The sequence below is a fragment of the Chiloscyllium punctatum genome, chromosome 42, assembly GCF_047496795.1.
Source record: "Chiloscyllium punctatum isolate Juve2018m chromosome 42, sChiPun1.3, whole genome shotgun sequence".
In the NCBI taxonomy this organism is placed as follows: Eukaryota; Metazoa; Chordata; class Chondrichthyes; order Orectolobiformes; family Hemiscylliidae; genus Chiloscyllium; species Chiloscyllium punctatum.
Window position 1 is genome coordinate 38702881 of NC_092780.1, and position 24869 is coordinate 38727749.

Here is a 24869-nt window from a genome sequence, read left to right on the forward strand (position 1 = left end):
AAGTTAATATTGAGATCGTGTGGTTGTAAGGTCCTGAGGCAGAAGATGAGGTGTTCTTCTTCCACTTGGTGGCTGGCTTTGTTTTGGTGGTGGAGGAGGCCGAGGAATTGCATGTCCCTGGGGGAGTTGGGAGGGAGGTGAAGTGTTCAGCCATAGGGCTAACAATGCACAGAACCTCTCAGAATGGACATGTGCAATGGGGTTGTTTGATGCATGTGTCCCATAGATGTTCCCTGAACAACTCCATGGGTTGGTGTCCTGTCTCCCCAGTGTAGAGGACACCACATCAAGAGCAACGGATGCAGTAGATAACATGGGTGGATTTGCAGCAAATTCTCCACTGGATGTGAAATGATGCTTTGGGACCTTGGACAGAGGTGAGGGAGGAGGTGTGAGCTCAGGTTTTACATCTTGTGTGGCAGCCAGGGAAGGTGCCAGGTGTGGAGGGACAGTTGATGGGAGGTGTGGACCTAATGAGGGAGTCTCAGAGAGAATGGTCTTTATGAAATGCAGATAGGGTGGTGGGGTCTGACTGTAGCTGGCAGAAGTGATGGAGGATAATGCCTGTATCTGGAGATTTGTGGAGTGGAAGGTGAGGACCAGAGGGGTTCTACCCTAGTTGCAGTTGGGGCAAAGGGGTTCAAGGGCCGAGGTGCAGGAAGTGCAGGAGATGCGCTGGAGGGCATTGTTGATCTTGTGGGAGGCTAACTTGCTTTCCTTGAAATAAGAGGACATCTGGGATGTCCTGAAGTGGAATTGCTCTTCCTGGGAGCAGATACAGCGAAGCCGGAGGAATTGGGAGTAAGGGATCAAATTTTTACAGGAAGGAAGGTGAGAGGAGGTATAGTAAAGGGAGTTGTGGGACTCTCCTGCTCTTCAGATGTTGCCTGACCTGCTGTGCTTTTCCAGCATCATCCTTTACGACAAGGAAGGAGCTTGTAAGGAAGAAAGAGTGGAAAAGTTTAAGCAGGGGATTCAGGCACAGGTAAGGGTGCTGGATATTGATAATGCATGAAATGTCAGAATTAGAGGAATGCAGTTTTTTTTTCAGAGTTAGGTTTAGAGCAGATCTATAAATAAAGTTGATTTCATTTACAGTACTGTTAACAGCTGGAGTACTGCAGACAGCAACTGCCAGGGTGAACATGAGTGTGGATTTGAATAGTTGAAGCAGGTCGGCTGATATTCTTTCTCGCAGCTAAAGACTAATATGGATTATGCTTCTATTATAAAGATTCCTTGATGAAGGATGATTGACATATACCTGCAGGGTGCCTAATTGTCAGTGCGTGCCAGAAAGACACACTGGCTTCTCGCCATCTATCTGTTTATACACAGCAAACACCTGGATGGATGCTTTCCATGCCAGAATAGCTAATCTCTCATATACAGCACCAAGCTTGTTCCGAAGTGTAAACTACCTTCCGACATTTCCACCATTAGGAAGCTATCACAATAAGTGAGGTTTCATTTAAATATAATTAAGGCTGAGGTAGATAGATCTTTGATTCCCAAGGGGATGAAATATAATTGGGGATTTGCAGGAATGTAGAGTTGAGGTTAAAATCAAATCAGCCATGATCTTATTGAATGGTGGAACAGACTCAAAGGGCTGAGTGACTTACTCTTGTTCCATGTAATCCCCTCTTCAACTGTGCTCTCAAGCATGAGCTGTCTTCTTCCACTCAGTCTCCAAATAGGATGGTTCATTTTAAGTCTATGCTGACCTCTTTCAAAACCTCCTGGCTGTATCATTTCAGCCTTCTTCCAATGTGATTATTGAAAACACCAATCTCTGTGTCATGAGGATTTCTAATACATTATTCTCAATTGGGAACTTGTGTTCTAAAGTAGAGTTAAATGGATTCCGTCAGTTCTGAAGAAGGGTCACTGCACTCACAAGGTTAACTCTGCTTCCTCTCTACAGATGCTGCCATACTCACTCAGTTTCTCCAGCAATTTTTTTTAAAATTTTTGGTTTTGTGAAGGTGACATTTTTTGAAAGGGTCAGAATACTTTTTCATCATCAGGTTAAAACAGTCTTTCCAATAAATCATGAGATTTAAGCTAAATGTCCAGAACGTCAGCTACTGGGATAACTGCAGATATGTTTACTAATTTAAAATTCACCACCTGGAGAAAAACTGATAGATAGGGGCCATAAGTAGGTCCAGTTCAAAGAGAAGATACCCATGCCAGCACATGGGCAGTTTAGTTCCACCAGTCTACAGGCCATCACAGCTGGAAAGAGGTCTCAACTTGTTTTAAGCAGTTCAAATAGACAGCGCTGATAAAGCCCAGAACTCTACATAGAATTAAAACATACAGAAGAGGCCCTTTGGCCCATTGAGTCTATATCACTTTTCCTTGAGTTCAGTGAAGATAGGTCAATGAATTAGGCCATTAATCAGGGAGAGACAGTAAGGTAGAGAATCACACCTGATGAACATGCAAATATTCAGTGAAAGGAAGTGCTTGTGACCTTGTCAATTTAGTAAATATTAAAGAGTGGGGTTAAAAGTCTGTGAAGGGATTGATGGGAAAATGGGGAGATTCTTTCTTTTTGCTTTTATGATAAGATCTTTGATATCTCATCTAATAAATTCATGTCATTTTATTAAAAATATATTTGCAGACTCATGTGTATATGTTCAGTGACAGGTGACCAGAGTAATTAAATTGTCTAAAAAAAAATCTGTGGGTTTATTGAGCCAGTTTACACACTGACTTGTCCAATATCATCATCAGCTAGGATCATAAAATTTGTGACTCTTGGTGCAGTATTCCCTCTTTGCCCTCTTTTTATACAGATTCATTCCCATCTATCGTAACAGCAAATACCTACCCCACGTATCGTTGACAACATCCTTGGCTCCCCACACTTCTAACCTACATCCTGCATCATGCACAGGAAATGGCATTAACCTCCATAATTATGCTACCAACTTTGCTTCCCAGTATTGATGAAACCTTTCTCTTTAACATCAAGGAATAAATGAATACGACTTGCTCCAATGGAACACCAGAACTTCCACCATAGTCCCTTGCAGCCACTATGATTGCTGAGGTACAGAGTTGAAACTGGCATACCTGTGCTCAAACTGTGCCAATCCCAACCGTGTGCCACCTACATTAATAGTCATGTTAATGCATTTCCTTCAACACAATATGTTTCTTTGTGCACTGCAAGGTTGGATTCTTTTGACTATGGTCCTAAGGAGTGATAACAAAACTGATTCTATTTGGTGATAAAAAGGTCAAAATGAAAACCCTTCCTATAACATCGAAAAATTACTTCAATCAAAAGAGACTAATTATTACAATCCCAGGATGTTCTTACATGAGCTTTTTGGGAAGTGCCATTAAGCCAATGTTTTGTAATTGCTTTATCAAAAACCTCGCCTCTATTATATTGTCAGAATGGAAATGTTAACTGTTACTTCCACTGTACCCAATATGCTATTATCTAGTAATGAAGTGAACCAAGCCTACCTATTATAAGGCCTAGAAACATCCAGACACAGGCTGACATGTAATATTTGAGGCAGGCATTGACTACCTTCAATTAGAGATCAACTCCTTCTATTCTGTAAGGGTAACAACATTACCAGCTTACTCAGCACATTTTAGGATGAGCTGTTGTCAAAAGCCAAATGGAAGTAACCAGTTCTGATGAAGACTCATCTAGACTCAAAACATTAGCTTGTTCTCTCTCCACAGATGCTGCTTGATCCTCTGTGATTTCAGCATTTTCTGTTTTCAGTACAGATTTCAGCATCTGTAGTAATTTGCTCCACCATCATTTCCAAGTTATCTTCTAAATCAGACACCATCTTAACTTACATATCACCATTTCTTCATCATTGTTGGTTAGTATTTTTAGCCATTTCGGGAGCGGTACTCTTTACAAAAATGGCGGCAGCAGTCTAAGGAGTAGGTTCACTACCAGCTTCCCAGGCCAATATCTGTGGTTTTGTCAGTATGGCCCACATTGAGACCAAATAAATCAAAATCTTCTATGTCAGATAGCATGGTTCACTTCATGTGGAATCTTAACCAGGAAGCAGGGATGGTTTTGGAGACTAGAACAGGAGGCAGGTACATAGCGGGTGATGCAAATTTGCAAAGTAATGCTTCAGGTCAGCCCCTTAGAATTATTACTTCTGGATGCTTGACAGGCTCAGTTGAGACATTCAAGAGGGTGTTGGACTATTGTTTCCATTTATGTAATGTGCAATGTTATGGAGAGAATGCAGGAGATTCAAACTAAGCTAATATGCTCAGTGCTGAATGGCCTCCTTCTGAATCTCGACAATCCTGTGATTTTGGCCCAGCAGTGAAGGACAGTCAATTAGTGGCAGGTCACCTGGGATCAGACTGTGGGGGGGAGGTTGCCAAGACCTTATCATTGGGGAACCAGCAAGTCTTTCTTTATTTGTTCTCCCTCACTCCCTCAAGCTAATCCTGCCACAGCAGTGACTGCAAGCCAACTAACGGAACAGTTTCCCCTCCAGAATAGTCACCTGGCAACTGTGACCAGCAGTAAACTTGAGTAGCTTTGCTTATATTTTGAGGACTTTGCCACCTTGAGATGCCCTTGGGTGCTTGTGCCTGTGGAGTGCAGTTGGGGCTGCCAGAGGGGGACACTGCTGCCTCTTTCATTGGAGAAACCAGTTCCTGTTCCACCGGCCATCCTTATCCAGAAGGAAAAACCTGCAAAACTTATGAATGACACACACTGGTCCAACTTGCCTTGTATACCTCAGAACAGCTGCTACATTCTCTTCAAGTATTATTTGTTATTTTTGGTTTTTCCCTCCTGATAACTGGATGGTGATACCAGAGGTAACCTTTCCAATGCTCATGCTTGCTTTCTGACTTGGGGAAGAAGCAAATACTGGATTTTCCAAGTGATACGGTTTGATTTTCTTCTCAATCCTTTGGGAAATTTCCACAGAAAGAGGTTAAGATTTACACTAATACTAACACTGTTCAGCCATTAGATTAGATTACTTACATTAGATTAGATTACTTACAGTGTGGAAACAGGCCCTTCGGCCCAACAAGTCCACACCGCCCCGCCGAAGCGTAACCCACCCATACCCCTACATCTACATCTACTCCTTACCTAACACTACAGGCAATTTAGCATGACCAATTCACCTGACCTGCACATCTTTGGACTGTGGGAGGAAACCGGAGCACCCGGAGGAAACCCACGCAGACACGGGGAGAACGTGCAAACTCCACACAGTCAGTCGCCTGAGGCGGGAATTGAAATGGTGGCAGCAAGGTAATGCATACCCACCTCATTTCCTCAGCACTTTTCACTTCACCCAACCTAGTCTCCTCAGATAAATGCATGAACTGTATTTATAGGAGAAAGTGAGGGCTGCAGATGCTTTTCCAGCAACACATTTTCAGAACTGTATTTATAGTTCGGCTCAGTTATCAGCCAGTCGGACATGTGTATACTCAGCATCCATCTAACATGGAAGTCCCCATCTACTTATTCCTTCAGTACAATACCAAGGAAGTGCCATTATGTCAGATGTGTTAACCTTCAGATGAGATCCTAAACCAAAGCTTCCCCTCCCTATTTCCCTACCTCTCCCTCACCTTTGATGGTTTGTGTAATAAATGGAAAAAGTACCACAGGTGGTTTAGATAATGAGGGAAAAGAAACATTCAGTTGTATGTAGGAGCACTTCTGGATATATAAAAAAAGAATAAAAATTAACATCCCATTCAAAGTGTCATAGTGAATATCCTTCTCTCACAATATACAAACATCCTTATATGCACAAAAAGCCAAATATTCAAATTGTCAAAATATTCAAATTAAATTTAAATTCAAAATGTTAATATTTAAAAACATCACAGTTTTTCAAGTTAAGCTCTTTTCAACCAAACTCAATCCAGTCTAGCAGATTATTATCCCATTCTCTCTACACAGTCTAATCCAAAGCTACCCATTCCTTACCGTCCGTCCAGCCTCATTGTTGTGCCTGTTCATAGCAGACCTAGCATCTGGCCTGTTCTCTCGGGCATCAGCAAACTCCCTGGAGACCAGTACCCCAAACTCAGCATCCTCACTGCAGCCTCCCCACTTCCAGCCTTCGCCTGGTGGGCCCTTGTGGTGTGAGTCACAGCCACAGATAGTGTTGGAGCCCTCAGCGCAGGAGCGTGTCACAGCAAATGCCACTCCAGCTGAGGCAATGGCATGGACAAAGGCAGATTCCCGGGTGGCTGGAAGACAAAAACCAAAGAGGTACGGGGATCAGAACGTGCACAGATTTCACCACATCAAAAAAAAGACAATGAGACATTTTTTTTAAAATATGCACTATCGGTTATGGTCTATCTGCAAACTATTGTGAACATGGCTATTGCCAATGTTTATGTTTCTTTCACGCCTTGAAGCATAATTAGTATATGTCATATGTCACAAATGGTATTATGGGTTAAAGAGTTGTGTCTTTTTGAAAGCCAATTTCTGAAATGAAAGTGAATCTAAATAATGTTCTAACTTTAATTCAGTTTTATTTTATTTACAATACCAAGGTTTATAACATAACAGTACTTGAATATGAGCCCAGTTGTGGCACTAAACCCAAAAATGCAAGGTAATCATATTATTTGCAACTTGCAAATGGCTTCATTAATGTATTTACTGTTGTTAGTCCAAAAAATTAAATGTATAATGAACACTTTGTCTTATTATTTAAAGTTTTTGCTCTTATTTATCAACGTGCTGTTGTGTTATTTTGTTTTCCAGAGGAATATTGCTATTTCCTCTCTTGAAATAGTCTTGCTCAGGCCAAGATACAGGTCCACAGGTACAGATAGCCTCCCGGGGCCCCATTCTTCACTTGGCTGGATACCGCAATCAAATCTGGTCCTGTACAAAGTTTTCTGTGCATGCTGATGGGTGATAATCAGGAGAGGAACCTTGATTTTATTTTGTTCCCTTTCTTAGTCTGGAGATATTAAGTTCGAGACATTTCTGTTGGCGCGGTTCATCTCATTAAAAGGGTCATAGGTGGTAAGGCCCTCCTCACTAACAGGACTATCAGTATTAATAGTTAAGCTTTCAACCGAATCTCAGAGGTTTGCTTATAATCTTGAGCTCCCTTTTCATGATTTCAAACACCCCAGCCATTGAGTTGCATGCTGTGGACTCCATTCAAAGCATCCACTATCTTTATCTGTGGGTTGCACTGGAACCATTTAGGAATGAGATCAAGTTAGGTGGAATCACATCTGATTACTATATCAATCCATTAAAAAACAAATACAGTTATGCAATGACTTCTGAATTTTGATGGCTTTATATAAAATTTCCCCAGACATTATTTAATTATTCCATATAGTTTAAATAGTTAACTCAATCTTACATTAAAAACAAATGCATTTCTTCAGGATCTCCTAACGTTTACATACTATAGTTATAGAAAGGATGATTTTTGCTTCACAGATCTATTATTTTTGAAGGAATGGGGCTCTAGTATGTTTGACACGGGTTATCCAGCTTTAGTAAATGAGTTCAAATGCATTGCGGACTAATGGAACGAACAATGTTAAAAATCACACAACACCAAGTTATAGTCCAACAGGTTTATTTGGAAGCACTACCTTTCGGAGTGCTGCTCATTCATCAGGTGGTTGTGGAGTATAAGTGCTTCTAAATAAACCTGTTGGATTATAACCTGGTGTTGTGTGATTTTTAACATTGTACACCCCAGTCCAACACCAGTACCTCTATATAATGGGATGAAAACATTCTTTACTGGCTGGGTCTAATGTGAACTGTGCTTTAGCAGGTACTCCATTGGTTGTAAAGTCTTTTGGTTTTTCCTGAAATTGTGAAAGGCACCAACAAATGTATTTCATTCTTTCTCTCCTCCCCTCTTTCTTTATCTTGTTTGTTCTCATAAAGCTCAGCATGGCACAGGAGCAATTTCATGATATATCCTCATCTCTCTTGTTACCCTTCCTTTGTGATGGTGTCAGCGTTATGCTTGGCTGTTCTTCCCCAAGCTGACATTGGGGCTTCACTTTGTATTGATTAATGATCAAAACTATGTATCCTACCTACTGAACAGTAATATGTAGGTACTTCAATATCAGATTTGAAAAACACTGCTTGGCAGAAGTTGTGCAGAGGCACCCTACACTACATCACAACATGCTACATTTAACTGTTCAATTAGTTTTCTTTTTCTTTTGAATTATGCCATGCCACATCCAATTGCTTTCTGCCCTCCATCCAAGATACTGCTGTCCCAAGTAATATGCATTTCTTAACTGATGCTATTGCTGTTCTACCCATGGAACCTTGCTGTGACAAATTGCCTGCCATATTTCCTGCAGCCCAACAGGGACTACACTTGAAAAATAATTTCTTTGGCTGAAAAGCAGTTTGGAAAGCCCAGTTATTATGAACGGCCCTATATCAATGCATATTTTGCATATATAGTGGGACATATTTCCTGGTGTTTAAGCAGGCCCCTGCCCATTGGCAACCATTGGTTCTTCTGCAACCATGAGCCTTCTTCCCAAGAACCATTGGCCAGCTGCAATAAGGATCAAAGTATAGTTCAATCCCACCTTAACTTGATGAGCCTATCCACTGGCATTTGAGCAATGATCTTTGAATGGGAACATTAACTACTTCTCCTCCTTGGCCCAGGGTCATTGAGGTTACTTATTTTAATAGATTTAATAGACCATTCAGCCCTCTGAGGCTGTTCCACCAATCATCAGATCATAGTTGATGGGTACCTGAACTACACTTGTCACCTTGCTCTATAATTTGTAATAATATTGTATGATTAGGACCCTTGGACCCAATTAGGATTAACTACTCAGCACATCTCAAATACTCATCCAGTGGACAGTCACACTTTGTTCTGTGAGACAGATATGCATTGCCTCTTCTCTGTTATTCACACTTTTCTGTTGAACACAGATAATGCTGCCAATCATCCCTGGTATATTATCGTGTCAGTATTCTGCAGTATGTGACTGAATTTAGAAAGCTGAATTTTACAAAGATAAGGAAGGAAAGAAAGAAACAAGGAAAGACCAAAGGGAAGAAAGAAAGTCATGCATGCATTACTTTTCATTTACTTTCTCAACCTCAAGCTGTCTCAAAACACTGTACAGCGAATGAAGTATTTCTGAAATATACTCACTGCTTTAACATAGAAAACACAAATCAGATTGAATGCTGACACCCACAGTAATTAGATAGCTAACCAGATAATCTGATTTCATTCTTGGTTGAGGAAGGAAAGTTGTTTCGGGCAGTCGGCAAAATCCTCTGCTTTTTTTCGAAGTCATGTCATTGGGTCTGTGCTATCCATCAAATAATGAGGGGGCACACAGTTTAACCCAAAATGAAAAATATAGCACCTCTAAAATTGCGGTTGTCCCTCAGTATTGCACTGGAGTGTCAGCCTGGGTTGTGTACTCATATTATTGTAGAGTTCACAAAATTCCTGTTTACCCACAGTAATGTTTCGTATCACGTTTGCTTCATGTATGTTAGTGCTCAGGTTCCTGAAGAGAAGGCTCAATGGGTCAAATGGCCCATTCCTGCTCTTATTTCTTAGCTCACCTTTTCTCAGGAGAAACAAGCCAATTTGACCATGAAACTTAAGCTAAACATTTATCCTCTGAACTGCTGCATAAATCTGTGGCAGCTTGAAAGGAAATGCTTTCCATGAAGCGAACTAAAAAAGACAAGAGAAACTTTGGATTGTCATAAAAACCCAAATGGTTCTCCATGAAATGAACCTCCGTGCCCTGACCACCTCAAAAACAGCAATTCCTTGTTCTCTGGATAACAAATGACTGGCAATAAATGCTACTTAGCCAACACCACTCATATCCCAAAGAGAGGAGGGGAGGCAGTGGTATAACAGCAATATCAGTAGTCATCTAAGAGTCTCAAATTAATTTTCTGCGGACATGTGTTTCATATCCCATCATGGTACATGGTGACATTTGAATCCAGTAAAAGTCTGACATGAAAAGCTAATCCATAATGGCAGCCATGTATTAAAACTGTGGATGCTGGAAATCAGAAACAGAAATTGCTGGAAAAACTCAGCAGGTCAGGCATAATCTGTGGGGAGAAAGCAGATTTACATTTTGTGTCCAGTGACACTTCTTCAGAACTTCAGACCTTAGAATTATAGAATCCCCACAGTGTGGAAATGACCCTTCAGCCCAACAAGTCCACACCAACCCTCCGAAGAGCAACCAACTCAGACCAATTCCCCATACCCTATATTTACCCCTGACTAATGCACCGAACCTACACATCCCTGAATGCTATGGGCAATTTAGCATGGCCAATTCACTTGGCCTGCACATCTTTGGATTGTGGGAAGAAACTAGAGCACCCGGAGGAAACCCCCACGCAGACAATGGGGAGATGTGCAAACTCCACACAGACAGTCACCCCAAGACAGAATTGAACCCGGGTCCTTGGCATTGTGAGGCAGCAGTGCTAACCACTGAGCCACCATGTTGCCCACTTGCTGAGTTTTTCCAGCAATTTTTGATTATGTAACCACTGTCAGTTGTTGTTTCAAAAGAAACTAGTTCAGCTCCTTAGAAAAGGGAATCTTCCATCTTTACCTGGTCTAGCCGACATGTGACTCCAGACCTACAGCAGTTTAGTTAACTTTTAACAGTTAGGGATGGACAATAAATGCCAACAACACCCACATCCCACAAATGAGGTGGAAAATACATACATATATAAACGATATTAAAGAACACTGGCTGTTGGATAATAAGATGAAGGAGTTGAAGACTCGGGAATATTCTGATGCCAGAATAGACTCACATTATGAGAAGAGAGTAAATGAGTGAGCTGCCAAATGATACAAGAGCAATGGATAATGATCCCCGCGACACAATCGTTTCGATAGAGGAGAGATGTCCTGGGACTATATGAGAGAGTAAGTCTGAGACAGTGATGCCAGAGGTGTGGGAATGTCCTGTGACAGCTCAGGACAGAGACTGACTCTCATGCCTCGAAAATGAGCTCCATTACCTGCTGAGTGTCTGAATCTGGCTTTGTTAGCTTGGTGTCACACTGTATTATTAATACAATGGAGAGAGTTACTTCAGGCAACGTTACCCACTGCCGAGTTCTGGCATTCCCTGACAAATCGTAGCAACAGCCAACTATTCTTAATTCTAGTGTGTCCCCAATCGGGTGGGATAGACTAGGAAATCCCTATTGAAACACTTTCATCAAAATGACTAAAGGGCGTGTGAATGGCGCAGCTATGGCCGTAATCACTAGTTCGCGCTGATATAGTTTGCCCTCTCTCGCAGTGGGGGTAGAAGCTTAACTCTTTTTCTCAGTATAAGCTTATTTTGCTCTTTTTAATCCCTTTAGCTCATGAAGCATCAACACTGATCCTGAGCGTTTCGAGCTCAGAGGCCAATAATGATTTTTATTTATTTATATATATTTAAAGGAGATATGCTTTAAAAATGTAATTTCAATGGCAATAATGAGGCAAGGCCTGGCTGTAACATCTTGTTGGCTCTGGTGACCTGGGTTAGGTTGAGGGGCGGTTCAGAGCAGACTGGAGCAATGTCCCGGTTTGCGACATGTACACACTCCCCACTCATCTCAGATACTCGGTCTCCCACAGGCCTGCAGCCCACTCAGCAGACAGACGTTTCAGAAGCAAACACAACAATGGAATAATCGCCAAACAGAGGGAGGAGTAGGGACCAGGGAGAACTAAACAAAACAAACTATATGAGAAAAAATAAAAACTGAAAGTGCGGGTGCTGGAATTCAGAAACAAAAACAGGAATTGCTGGAAAAACTCAGCCGGTCTGGCAGTATCTGTAGAGAGAAAGCAAAGTTAAAGTTGCCTTCCTCTGATCTGATATATGACAGATATATATGAGGCTGCCCCAAATACATTAAAGAAAGGAGACAACCACTTCATCCATGATTTACTGAGAAGATAAATTCTCTGATTGTGACATAAAAATTGTACATCACAAAATGAAAACTGCAGATGCTGTAAATCAGAAACAAAAATAGAAACTGCTGGGAAAGCTCAACAGGTTTGGCAGCAACAGTGAAGAGAAAAAAGAGTTAATGTTTCTGGTTGAGTGACAAAACAAATTGTACATCACTTTAGATACCTCTCACCCAAAATGAATTAATTCATTCAATTTTTAAAAATTTGATTCATCTGACATTAAACTCCTAACATCATTCTCTTCAACTCTTGAAGGGTTTGCAGGTTTGAAAGAGATAATGAGTCAATTGTGGAAAGCAACCAGTTCTTGCCATCATGTCCCCACCTTGAGACAGAAAAAACCCTGCCAAAATCTCGCCACCCTATTACCTCACCCATTCCAAATACAAAATGCATCATAAACCAGTCATCAGCTGATAGCCCCCTTCCTTCATTCAGTCCTGGGCTGCATTCCCCAAACCACAAAAAAATCCACGTCTTTGTGAGTGCACTAATACTTCATTGATCTGTCAGCAGTGGATTCGAATGTATCTTCAGGTAGGGATCATTGATAAGAACACTCCCATCATTATAGCTGCAGGAATAGGTTGATACAATTATGGTGTGTGTCACTGTTAATGTGCCTTGCAACCTGCTGCTAACCCATCCCAGACTGGAATACTTTTCGGAAAGTTAGAAGTAGGTTTGTCAATCCTGCAGTATCATCCTAAAGCTTTGAAGAATCAAGGATCAATCTCCTAGGTGATCCAGATGAAAAATATTAAGAAGTTTGTTTACATTTTTGTCGAAGTTCCTTGGTTAAGAAAGGATTTAAAAGGGACGGATGTTATATTAATGGTGTATTGCCATCAAATTACATGCTGTACTGAAATCTAACTGAGTTAAATAAAAGCAAAAAGGTGCAGCCAAAACTCAGTAGGTCTGGTAACATCTGTGGAGAGAGAAACAGAGTTAATGTTTGGAGTCCGAGATGACTTCTTAAGAACTTTAGGCTTGGTCTCCCATTGGGGATTGTCTGTCACTGGGAATGTCTGTCACTGGGAGTGTCTCTCACTGGGATTGTTTGTCACTAGGATTGTCTCTCACTGGGGTCATTCACTGGCAATGATCTGCTGGGGATTGTCTCTCACTGATTATCACCTCTCTCTTTCTGGACTGGGATCAGTCTCTCACAAAGTTTTGTCTTTCACTGGCTTCATCCACTGGGGATGATCTCCCATGAGGGATTGTCTCTCACTGGGAAGTGTCTCTCACTGGTTATCATCTCTCTCTCTCTGGACTGGGGTCTGTCTCTCACTGGGGTTTGAGTGTCACTGGCGATTGTCGCAATCGGGGATCTCCTATTGTGGACTATCTCCCACTGGGTTTGATTTTGAACTGAGAATCATTATCTCCCAGATTTAGTCCCAAAGCAATGTTTTGTTAATTATTTTCATGCTACATTATTATTTGTGATACATTATCATTAGAACAAAACTCAAATACTCAGCTCTATAATTGTGAAAGCTGATATTTAAATGCAAGTAATTCATTTTTGGTTCCTTTAACTGACATGGTGAATGCTTATAGTAATGATTGTAGACGAGTAGGATGGAGAACCATGTTTGAATGTTTTCCCCATTCCTAATGGGTGGGTGGCATGGTGGATCAATGGTTAGCACTGCTGCCTCACAGCACCAGGGTCCCAGGTTTAATTCCAGGCTTCGGGTGACTGTGTGGAATTCGCACATTCTCCCCGTGTCTGTGTGGGTTTCCTCCAGGTGCTCTGATTTCCTCCCACAGTCCAAAGATGTGCAGGGCAGGTGAATTGGCCATGCTAAATTGCCCATAGTGTTAGGTGCATTGGTCAGAGGGAAATGGGCCTATGTGGGTTACTGTTCGGAGGGTCAGTGTGGATGTGTTGGGCTGAAGGGCCTGTTTCCTCACTGTAAGGAATCTAAAAAAATCTAACACAAGGTCCTGTGACCAAATTCATTTGCTTTACCCTCAGGGATAAACTGGGTATTCAACATGGAACTCCCTGCAGTGCAAGACTCAGGTCAGTTAATTGAAAACTTACAGTTTATTAACGATGGCTGATCAGTGTTCTCATGGAGAAACTAGACCTTTCCATCTTTCCTTGCATTGGCACTCAGAAGTAACAATTGACAAATTTATTTTATTATTAATCTGATCCATACTTCAGTTGTTTCTTCTCAACATCAGTTTCAAGATTATTGATCTTCATTGATCATATTTTAGGTCAAGCCAAAATGACAATATATCATCAACACAGATATTGGTGAGGCTCAACATTCACATCAACAGCTACTCAGTAGTTTGGAATCTATACTGAGATTCTGCAATGAAATATCTCTCAGATGTAGGATATAATCAGAAAACTTTTGCCTTGTTCCTTCACTCATTAGCTACCTTTTCCATTTTACTCATGTTTATGTAAATAAGGGCTGATGGCAAACAGAAGTTGAAACTTTCCTCTTTTAAGCAGCTTGTATCAGCATCAAGGCCTCCCATGTACAAGTTAGCTGCAGGGTAAATATCCCATTACTCGACCTCAAAAGTATGACAACAATCTCACATTAACACTGGAATCTACACCAATTGCAGTTTTCTTAACAACTGGTCCTATTGGCCGTTTTGAATGAGATCACTGGCTTAGTACCTATCGGGGCATGTTAGATATCCCTGCAGAAGCTAGGCTGCTCAAACTCATTCACTTACAATCTTCAATTTTATCCATTGTTTTCCCCAATCCTGGTCTTAACCACTTTCATTAAACCCCACCTACTTCAGATTGCCAGACATTTCAATGGAAGAAAGACAGTTTTAAAAGGAAGCAACAGAGAATTCAGATATACAGAGCTGCTTTATCAATGAGCTCCAAATGGAAAATGCTTGAATTAGCTGCAAACAGTTTGGTGGAAATTAAATTAGATTTATAGCTATCCAAAATGTATAATGACTTGACAAATATATGACATAACAACTCAAAGGTATAAGAGACTGAAGGAAACCATCTTATTCACAATTACAGTATTGCCAATGGTTTTGAAAACACTTTAACATTTAGTTGAGTTACCAACAACATAAGTATCATATCTATGAGTAGCTGAGACAGGTCAATGCTGCACAGCCCACATCTCATGAAAGACATTTTTAAAACTCAGCACAGCACAGACCAGCACAGGATCCACAACGATAGAGACGGGAACTGACAAATGATAATTCATGCACAGCAGTTGAGTTGATGGGTTTGAGTTGGCAGTGAAGTATTGACTCCACCTGGAGTACCATCAACTTAGTGAAAGACCCTGTAGTCTGCCTGAAATTTATTGGTCTTCTAGACTCAGGAGTTAACCCCAACCAAGTGTTGCAGACTGGCACATTCTAAGGTCCAGAGCTTTGTGCTGAGGGACACGCTAAAGCCTGGGACAGCTGCTACTAAGATACAGTAGGAAAAGACACACTATCCTCTGAGGTCTTTATGCCAAAATTAAATGGGGGTCTGTCCAGTTTTCAAATCCTCCCAGTGCCTCAAATATGCATGTAAATATAATCTTGTACAAGTAAGAGATGCCTTTGGTTTGTTTGTGCGATAGAGTCAAGCTGCAATGTTTGCAAGTTTCCTTATATGCTACTGTACAGAACTGAACACCCTTTGTGAATATGTATATACATGTTTTTATGTAAAGCTATCTTTTATGAAAAATAATGGTTTGAAATAAAAAATGACAGTGAATGAATTGTGAATAGTTTTAACACAACTGTGATCTTTATGTCAAATTTATTGTAATTTATGACCTGTTATGGGTGTGGGACATCTTGACCGATTTTACCAACATTTTCCCTGCAGGTTTCAGCCCCATATATAGCTGTATAAGAACAGGGGATGTTTGGTGTTTCACAGCACTTAAGACCAGAAGATATAGAAGAAGTAGTAGGCCATTCAGCCCACTGAGTCTGCTTCACCATTCAGTGAGATCATGGCTGATTTGATAACCATCAACTCTACCTTTCTGCCTTTTCCGTCTAACCCTTGATTCCCTTACTAATTAAAATCTGTCTACCTTGAATATACTTAATGACTCCACCTCTATAGTCCTTTGTACTAAACATTTCCATAGATTCACCAACCTCCAAGAGAAGCATCATCTCTATCTTAAATGTGCAACCCCTTATTCTGCGATTTGGCCAGCAGATCCTGGACTCTCCCAAAGGGGAAACAATCTTTCCACATCAACCCTGCCAAGTCCCAAAGAATCTAGTATATTTCAATAAAGTCAGCTCTCAGTCTTCTTAACAGGTCCAACCAACTTAACCTCCCCTCATAAGGCAGTCCCTCCACACTTGCTCTTTGCCTTGTGTACATTTTCTGGATTGCCTCCAATGCCAGAATATCTTTACTTAGATAAGGGTCCCAGGACTGTTCACAATATCCCAGCTACGGTCTGACTAGTGCCTGAATTTGAGTTTGATTCATTATTGTCACAAGTACCAAGTTACAGTGAAAAGTGCTGTTTGCAAGTTATACAAGCAGATCATACTGTACCAAGCGCATCAGGGTAGCAGAACAGAGTGTAGAGTATAATGATACAGCCACAGAGAAAGTGCATTGAGAGAGCTCAGAATTAAAATTTGAGAGGTCTGTTCAGAAGTCTGATAACAACAGGGAAGAAGCTGTTCTTGAATCTGTTCATACGTGTATTCAAACTTTGGTCAGTTTGAGTTCAGATACAGTGGGAGGGTTCACACAGAAGAGGATGGAAGAGAGTGTAACTGGGGTGAGAGGGATCTTTGATTATGTTGATTGGTTTCCCGAGGCCTTATATAGTTTCAGCAACACCTTCCTACTTTTATAATGCTTTCTCTTTGAAATAAAAACTAACACTCCATTTGCTTTTCTTTTTGAGATTCATGATGGACTCCCAAGCCTCTCTTCTGTAACTTCCTGCAGTCTTTCTCCATTTGAATAGTTTTCAGCTCCTCTACTATTCCTGCCAAAGGGTAGAACCTCACATTTTCACTCATTATGTTAATCTGCTGAGTATTTTCCCACTCAGTTGATCTGATTCTGTTCTACTGCAGACTGTTTGTGTCATGCACAGCACTTATCTTCCCTTTTACTTTTGGGTCATCTGTAAACCTAGCCACAATGAATTCACTTTCCTTATCCAAGTCATTAATCTATATTGTAAATAACTTTGGCCCCAGTACTGATCCCTGTGGCATCCACTAGTTACAGGATAGATAACCCTGGAGACTGCAGCATCAATTTCCCATTGTTGCAAGTTTGGGTTTCAATGCTCTGCCACTAATTTTAATGCCAAATGTACCTTGACACTTATGACACTGCACTTTAAACCTAAATTCACATGAGCAGCCTCAACCATGTCAATCTTTGGTCAAAAATATTGCAGTAATTTTCAATTCCAGGAAGGAAAATTACAAAAATGTTTTTGATCATAAATTGAAATGTCTCATAGATATGGTTGAGGTTGTTCATGTGAGTTTAGGTTTTAAGTGTAGTGTCAACAAGAAATATCAAATTATGAAATGAACAAGATATCATAGATTCTTAAAATTATGATATGGCATTTAGGAAAGTGTGTATTAAATTTCTGTCTGAACCATTTTAATTGAGTTGTTTTTACTTTTAAAATAAATGGATTAACACTTCTGTTAGAATGACAGAGGAATGAACCTCATATAAATATTTTAAGTATTTGTAATTAGTTTCCCATGGCATAGTGTCAAAGGCAACATGTTTATACAACCCACTCAGCATAATAATAGATAGAATTACAACTGTACATGAACATCACAATACAGTTTAGACACCTCTTCATTATAAGGTTATGCAAAAAATCCACAATAGTGTAAAACCTACACTAGCTTCACCTGACATTGGAGAATCATGTGTTTGTCCAATTACAGACTTGGTGTATATCTCAGTCTGTGCATAAAGTTAAAGCCAATTACTTTGTTTAAATTCCATTAGTTTAATTGGCAATTTTACAAAATACTTTTTCCTCCACACCAAATTAAAATATTACTTATGATTATATGACTGGATAGACTCTAGATTGTCTACCCAGATAAGCAAGGTAAATACACCTTGATGAAACAGTTCCCCACTCTGAATTTTGTTTTACTCTGGGCTGAATTTTCATGGCTGTATCCCATGTATCCAAACTCAAGCCCCAATCTTACCACGAGCTGTTCCTAGAATAACTCGCCATTGCCAGGATTTCCCAGAATTGACCATCATCTCTGATGCTGTGGTGTACCCCAGTCAAGCACTATCAGTTCAGAGCTGCTCTGAATGTGATCAATGCCCATGGAGTGTGCCTGAGAGGTTGGTGCCCAGTGACCAACGTGTAGGTGGTTCGAAGCAAGCAGCAAGCTGCATTTGCCACACCTGACCTGATTTCCACATTGAGTTTTCTCCACATCTCTCTTGTTTGGCATGTTCGATAAGATAGAATGCTGAATAATAATGAGGAGACTTGCAGTGTTAATGAGATTTTTAATAAGTTTTAATCCATGTCAGTTGGAACTCAGTCCTCAGCAGAGGATGCATAAGTGGTGTTGTCGAGATGTCGCGGTACAACTTACTGGACCTCTTGTGTATTGCTGCATTAAATACTCAATAGCTCACATCATTCACGCCCTTAAGATTCTGCCATCTGCTTTCTGCAGCTCTGTCAGTTCTTCTTCTAACTAGAATCCAATTTCCCATGGATCTTATTTAGCATACATTCTTTATTTGAGAGCTAAGACACAATTCATTGGATCTTTCCTGATGGGCAGAGTTCAGTTGATGGACTGTCTAAGAATGATCCTTGGACAACATTCAGTCTGTGAAACCTTGGAAGATTTTATTCACTCCCTTGTGAAAGGTTGGCAGAATCAATTAACATACCCTAAACTAGAACTGATCCTGGTACTCTTGTTTTCCACACAATTGATTTTCCCACTGGACGATACATTTACAGCTTCAGGCAAGTTGTCTTAATGTGAGAAAGAGGGAAGGAAGATTTGCATTTATATAGTGCCCTTCCCAATTTCTGAACATTCCAAAGTATTGTTTCAGCCAATGAGGTGTTTAAAGTGTTGTCACTGCTATAATATAGGAAATATGGTCCCTAATTTATGCACAGTAAGATCTCATAAACTACAATGTGGTAATGACTAGATATTTTGTTTTAACATTTCTGGTTGAATGATGAGCTAGGACACGAGGAGAAACTCCCAAATAAGTCTTCAAAATAGCACTGTGCGATTGAAATAAGCAGTTAGTTCAATATCTTCTATACAGCACCCACAACAAATCTTTGAAGCAATTTAAAGGCTATAATGTTTACTCTCTGCCTCTGTATCTGCCCTCAGGCAGCAATTCCTGGATTGTTCTCCTTCTGTGGAAAGCAGAAGTCATGCCGTCATGTGGCTGTTGATACAAGAGGCAGGCAATGGTGGAGCCACATAGATGAGGCGCTGAGTAACTTTGTGTATATACACTTATTTAGGAGACAAGTCAAGAAAGGATGTGGTGATAAGTAATGAAGTTCAACTAGGAGCTGTCAGTTGTAAAGACACTGTGGTACCACCAATGCCAAAATTGGAAGGTTATCAGCTGTATTGTTAAGGTTTTTCAGTTTATATTCACATTATTTTCCTCCAAATTATCTTGCAGTTTTGTATTCAGCTCACTGTCCTGGAGGTAAAAGTTCCGTTGTCAGGTCTCTGCCCAAACTATTTATTTTGATTTGCACGTTCTGACAGATAAACTTGTGGGAATTTCCAAAATCTTCTCTTTTATTTCAACTCTCAGCAGTTCAGATTCTTTGTTTTGCTTGGAATGCTACTTGCAAGGGTGAAGTCTTGCATTTATTTGCATCAAACTCTCCACATGCAGTTTCATAAAATGCTCCTTCCACACTGTTTTGTTGAAATTGACACTGTGCACGAAATAAACATTACCACACACAGTATTGTGCATGAACCTATCTGGTATATCTCTGTAAATTTACATGGTATTTTATCTACGTAACTACATTTCATTTTGTATGTACCTGTAGGGTTTTCACTGTACTGTAAAATTCCAACCCTCCCATTTAATTATTCAAATCGCAAATGTTGAGTATAGCATTCTATTGCAAAGCATGTCATCATTGAGCAAGTGCTGTTTATGTTTTAAAAGAAAGAGTGCATTTATGTGATCATTTTCACAACACTCCAAACTTCCAACATTGTCATGTACTTGGAACTACAATTTTGTGGCCATAACAGAGACATGGATTTCACAGAGGCAGGAATGGTTTCTGGATGATTCAGGGTTTAGATCTTTTAAAAAGAACAGGGACGGTGATAAAAGAGGAGGGGGAGTAGCATTGTTAATTAGAGAGTGCATCACAGGTGCAGAAAAGGAGGTTGTTGAGGAGGGTTTTGTCTACTGAATCAGTATGGGTGCAAGTCAGTAACAGGAAAGGAGCAGTCACTTTATTGGGTGTTGTCTGTAGACCCCTCACCCCCTCCAGTAGCAGTAGGGAGATGGAAAACAGATTGGACAGCAGATCTTGTGGTTATGGGTGACTTCAACTTCCCTAATATTGATTGGAACATCCTTAGTGCAGGTGGTCTGGATGAAGTCGATTTTGTCAGATGTGTCCAGGAAGGATTCCTGACTCAATATGTAGATAGGCCAGCTGGAGGGAAGCCATATAGGGTTTGGTGCTAGGCAATGAGCCAGACCAGGTGTCAGATCTCTCAGTGGGGGAGCATTTCGGTGACAGTGATCACAGCTGCATTACCTTTACCATAGCCAAGGAGGGAGATAAGAACAGACAGTGTGGGAAGGCATTTAATTGAGGGAGGGGAAATTATACTGCTATTAGACAGAAGCTGTGGAACAATTGTTCGACAGGAAAAGCACAACAGAAATGTGGAGGCTGTTTAAAGAGCACTTGTTGCGAGTGTTGGTTAATTTTGTCCCACTGAGACAGACAAGGAATGAGAAGGTGAAGGAGCCTTGGATGACAAGAGAAGAGGAGCTTCTCATCAAGAAGAAGAAGGAAGCTTACTTAAGGTTGAGGAAGCAAGGATTTGGACAGCTTTAGAGGATTACAGGGTTAGCTAGGAAAGAACTCAAAAATGGACCGAGGAAAGCAAGGAAGTGGCACAAAAAGCCTTGGCGAGAAGGATTCGGGAAAAATCCAAAGGCATTCTACACATACATGAGGAGTAAGAGAATGATCAGAAAGAGGGTAGAGCTATTCAGGGATAGTAGAGGGAACTTGTGCCTGGAGTCTGAAGTGATTGAGGAGATCCTAAATGAGTGTTTGCTTCAGTATTCACTAAAGGGACCTTGTTGATAGTGAGAACACCATGGACCAGGTTAATAGGCTTGAACAGATTGATATTAAGGATGTGGATGTGCTGGAAATTCTGGGAAGCATTAATATAGATAAGGCACTTGGGCTAGATCTAATATCCAAGGCTAATACAGGAAGCGAGGAATGATATTGCTATGCCTCTTGAAATGATCTTTGCATCTTCACTCTCCATGGGAGTAGTACTGGATAATTGGAGGGAGGCAAATGTTATTCTTCTGTTCAAGAAAGGGAAAAGGGAAATCCCTGGGAATTACAGACTAGTCAGTCTTATGTCTGTGGTAAGTAAGGTATTGGAAAGGATTCTGAGGGATAGGATTTATGATGATTTGGAAAAACATAGTTTGATTAATGATAGTCAGCATGGCTTTGTGAGGGGCAGGTCATGCCTCACAAGCCTTATTGAGTTCTTTGAGGACGGGATGAGACAAGTTTACAAAAGTTGAGCAGTGGATGTGGTGTATATGGATTTCAGTAAGACCTTTGATGAGGTTCCCTATGGTCGATTCATTCTGAAAGTTAGGAGGTATGAGATAGAGGGAAATTTGGCTATCTGGATACAGAATTGCTGGACAAAAGAAGACAGTGAGTGGCAGTGGATGGAAAGTATTCTGCCTGGAGGTCGGTGACCAGTGGTGTCCTGCAGAGATCTGTTCTTGGGCCTCTGCTCTTTGTAGTTTTATAAATGACTTGGATGAAGTAGTGGAAGGGTGGGTTTGTTGGTTTGTCGATGACACAAAGGCCGGTGGTGCTGTGGATAGTGTCGAGGGCTGTTGCAGGCTACACATAGCAGATGGTGGAATTTGAATTCAGTTTTAAAAATCTGGAATTAAGAGTCTAATGATGACCATGAATCGATTATCAAGGAAAACAATTCTGGCTCATTATTGTCCTTTAGGGAAGGAAACTATCATCCTTACCTGGTCTGGCCTACATGTGACTCCAAATCCACAGAATGTTCATAGAACCCATACAGTGTGGAACCAGGCCATTTAGCCCAATGAGTCTACTCCAAAGAGCAAGCCACCCAGATCCACCTACCTACTAACCCTATAACCCTGCATTTCTCATTGCTAATCCATCCAACCTGTACATTTTTGAACTTTGGGAGGAAACTGGAGCAGCCAGAGACCCCACAGACATTGGGAGAATGTGCAAACTCCACATAGACAGTTGCCTGAGGTTGGAATCAAACCTGGGTCAATTGGTACTATGACCACTGTGCAGCCCTTTATAATTGACTTTTAACTGCTGCCTAACCAATAACACTCTCATCCCAAGAATGAATTTAAAAAAGCAAGGTTTCACAGATTTGAATGTGTCAATGATCAGATCATCTGTTTAAATGATGGTTTTGAGGAATACATAATGTCGAAGATTCTCAGGAGAAATTATTTTTAAATGGTGCCTAGGGATCCTTTACATCCACTCGAGAGGGAAAATGTTTCCGTCTCATCTCAAAGGTGGCACCTCCAAAAGTGCAGCACTCTACTTGTACTGCACTAGTGGATCAGTCGAGATACACAGACGATTGGGAAGCTGCAATAAAATTTGCATTATTGAATGAGTCATAGAGACATAGAGATATACAGCATGGAAACAGACCCTTCGGTCCAACCCGTCCATGCCAACCAGATATCCCAACAAAATCTAGTCCCACCTGTCAGCACCCGGCCCATATCCCTCCAAACCCTTCCTATTCATAAACCCATCCAAATGCCTCTTAAATGTTGGGATTGTACAAGCCTCCACCACATCCTCTGGCAGCTCATTCCATATATGTACCACCCTCTGCGTCAAAATGTTGCCCCTTAGGTCTCTTTTATATCTTTTCCCCTCTCACCCTAAACCTATGCCCTCTAGTTCTGGACTCCCCGACCCCAGGGAAAAGACTTTGCCTATTTACCCTATCCATGCCCATCATAATTTTGTAAACCTCTGTAAAATCACCCCTCAGCCTCCGACGCTCCAGGGAAAACAGCCCCAGCCTGTTTAGCCTCTCCCTGTAGTTCAGATCCTCCAACCCTGGCAACATCCTTGTAAATCTTTTCTGAACCCTTTCAAGTTTCACAACATCTTTCCCATATGAAGGAGACCAAAATTGCATGCAATGTTCCAACAGTGGCCTAACCAATGTCCTGTACAGCCGCAACATGACCTCCCAACTCCTGTACTCAATACTCTGACCAATAAAGGAAAGCATACCAAATGCCTTCTTCACTTTCCTATCTACCTGCGACTCCACTTTCAAGGAGCTATGAACCTGCACTCCAAGGTCTCTTTGTTCAGCAACACTCCCTAGGCCCTTGCCATTAAGTGTATAAATGTCCTGCTCAGATTTGCTTTCCAAAAATGCAGCACCTTGCACTTATCTGAATTAAACTCCATCTGCCACTTCTCAGCCCATTTGCCCATCCAGTCCAGATCCTGTTATAATCTGAGGTAACCCTCTTCGCTGTCCACTGCACCTCCAATTTTGGTGTCATCTGCAAACTTACTAACTTGTACCTCTTATGCTCGCATTCAAATCATTTACGTAAATGACAACAAGTAGAGGACCCAGCACCGATCCTTGTGGCATCCCACAGGTCACAGACCTCCAGTCAGAAAAACAACCCTCCACCACCACCCTCTGTCTTCTACCTCTGTATCCAAATGGCTAATTCTCCCTGTATTCCATGAGATCTAACCTCGCTAATCAGTCTCCCAGGGGAACCTTGTCGAACACCTGACTGAAGTCCATATAGATCACATCTACTGCTCTGCCCTGTTCAATCTTCTTTGTTACATAGAATATAGAACATAGAACATAGAAAAATACAGTGCAGTACAGGCCCTTCGGCACTCGATGTTGCGCCGACCAAAGCCTACCTAACCTACACTAGCCCAATAACCTCCATATGCTTGTCCAATGTCCGCTTAAATGACCATAAAGAGGGAGAGTCCACCACTGCTACTGGCAGGGCATTCCATGAACTCACAACCCGCTGAGTAAAAAATCTACCCCTTACATCTGTCCTATACCTACCACCCCTTAATTTAAAGCTGTGTCCCCTAGTAACAGCTGACTTCATTAGCGGAAAAAGGTTCTCGCTGTCAACCCTATCTAAACCCCTAATCATCTTGTACACCTCTATCAAATCTCCCCTAAACCTTCTTTTCTCCAATGAGAAAAGCCCCAAGTGCCTCAGCCTTTCCTCATACGATCTTCCTACCATGCCAGGCAACATCCTGGTAAACCTCCTCTGCACTCGTTCCAATGCCTCCACATCCTTCCTATAATATGGCGACCAAGACTGCACACAATACTCCAGATGAGGCCGCACCAGAGTCTTATACAACTGCAACATGACCTCAGGACTCCGGAACTCAATTCCTCTACCAATAAAGCCCAGTACACCATATGCCTTCTTCACGGCACTATTTACCTGGGTGGCAACTTTCAAAGATC

General features: G+C 41.2%; 1 protein-coding gene across 1 annotated transcript in view; it reads right to left on the reverse strand.

Moving 5' to 3' along the window:
* Window positions 1–24869, reverse strand: part of LOC140465909 (proto-oncogene Wnt-3) — a 122033-nt gene that overhangs the window by 53445 nt on the left and 43719 nt on the right. The window contains exon 3 of the mRNA XM_072561839.1: window positions 5984–6249. Coding sequence (XP_072417940.1) covers window positions 5984–6249 — 266 coding nt within the window. The remainder of the gene's footprint in view (window positions 1–5983; window positions 6250–24869) is intronic.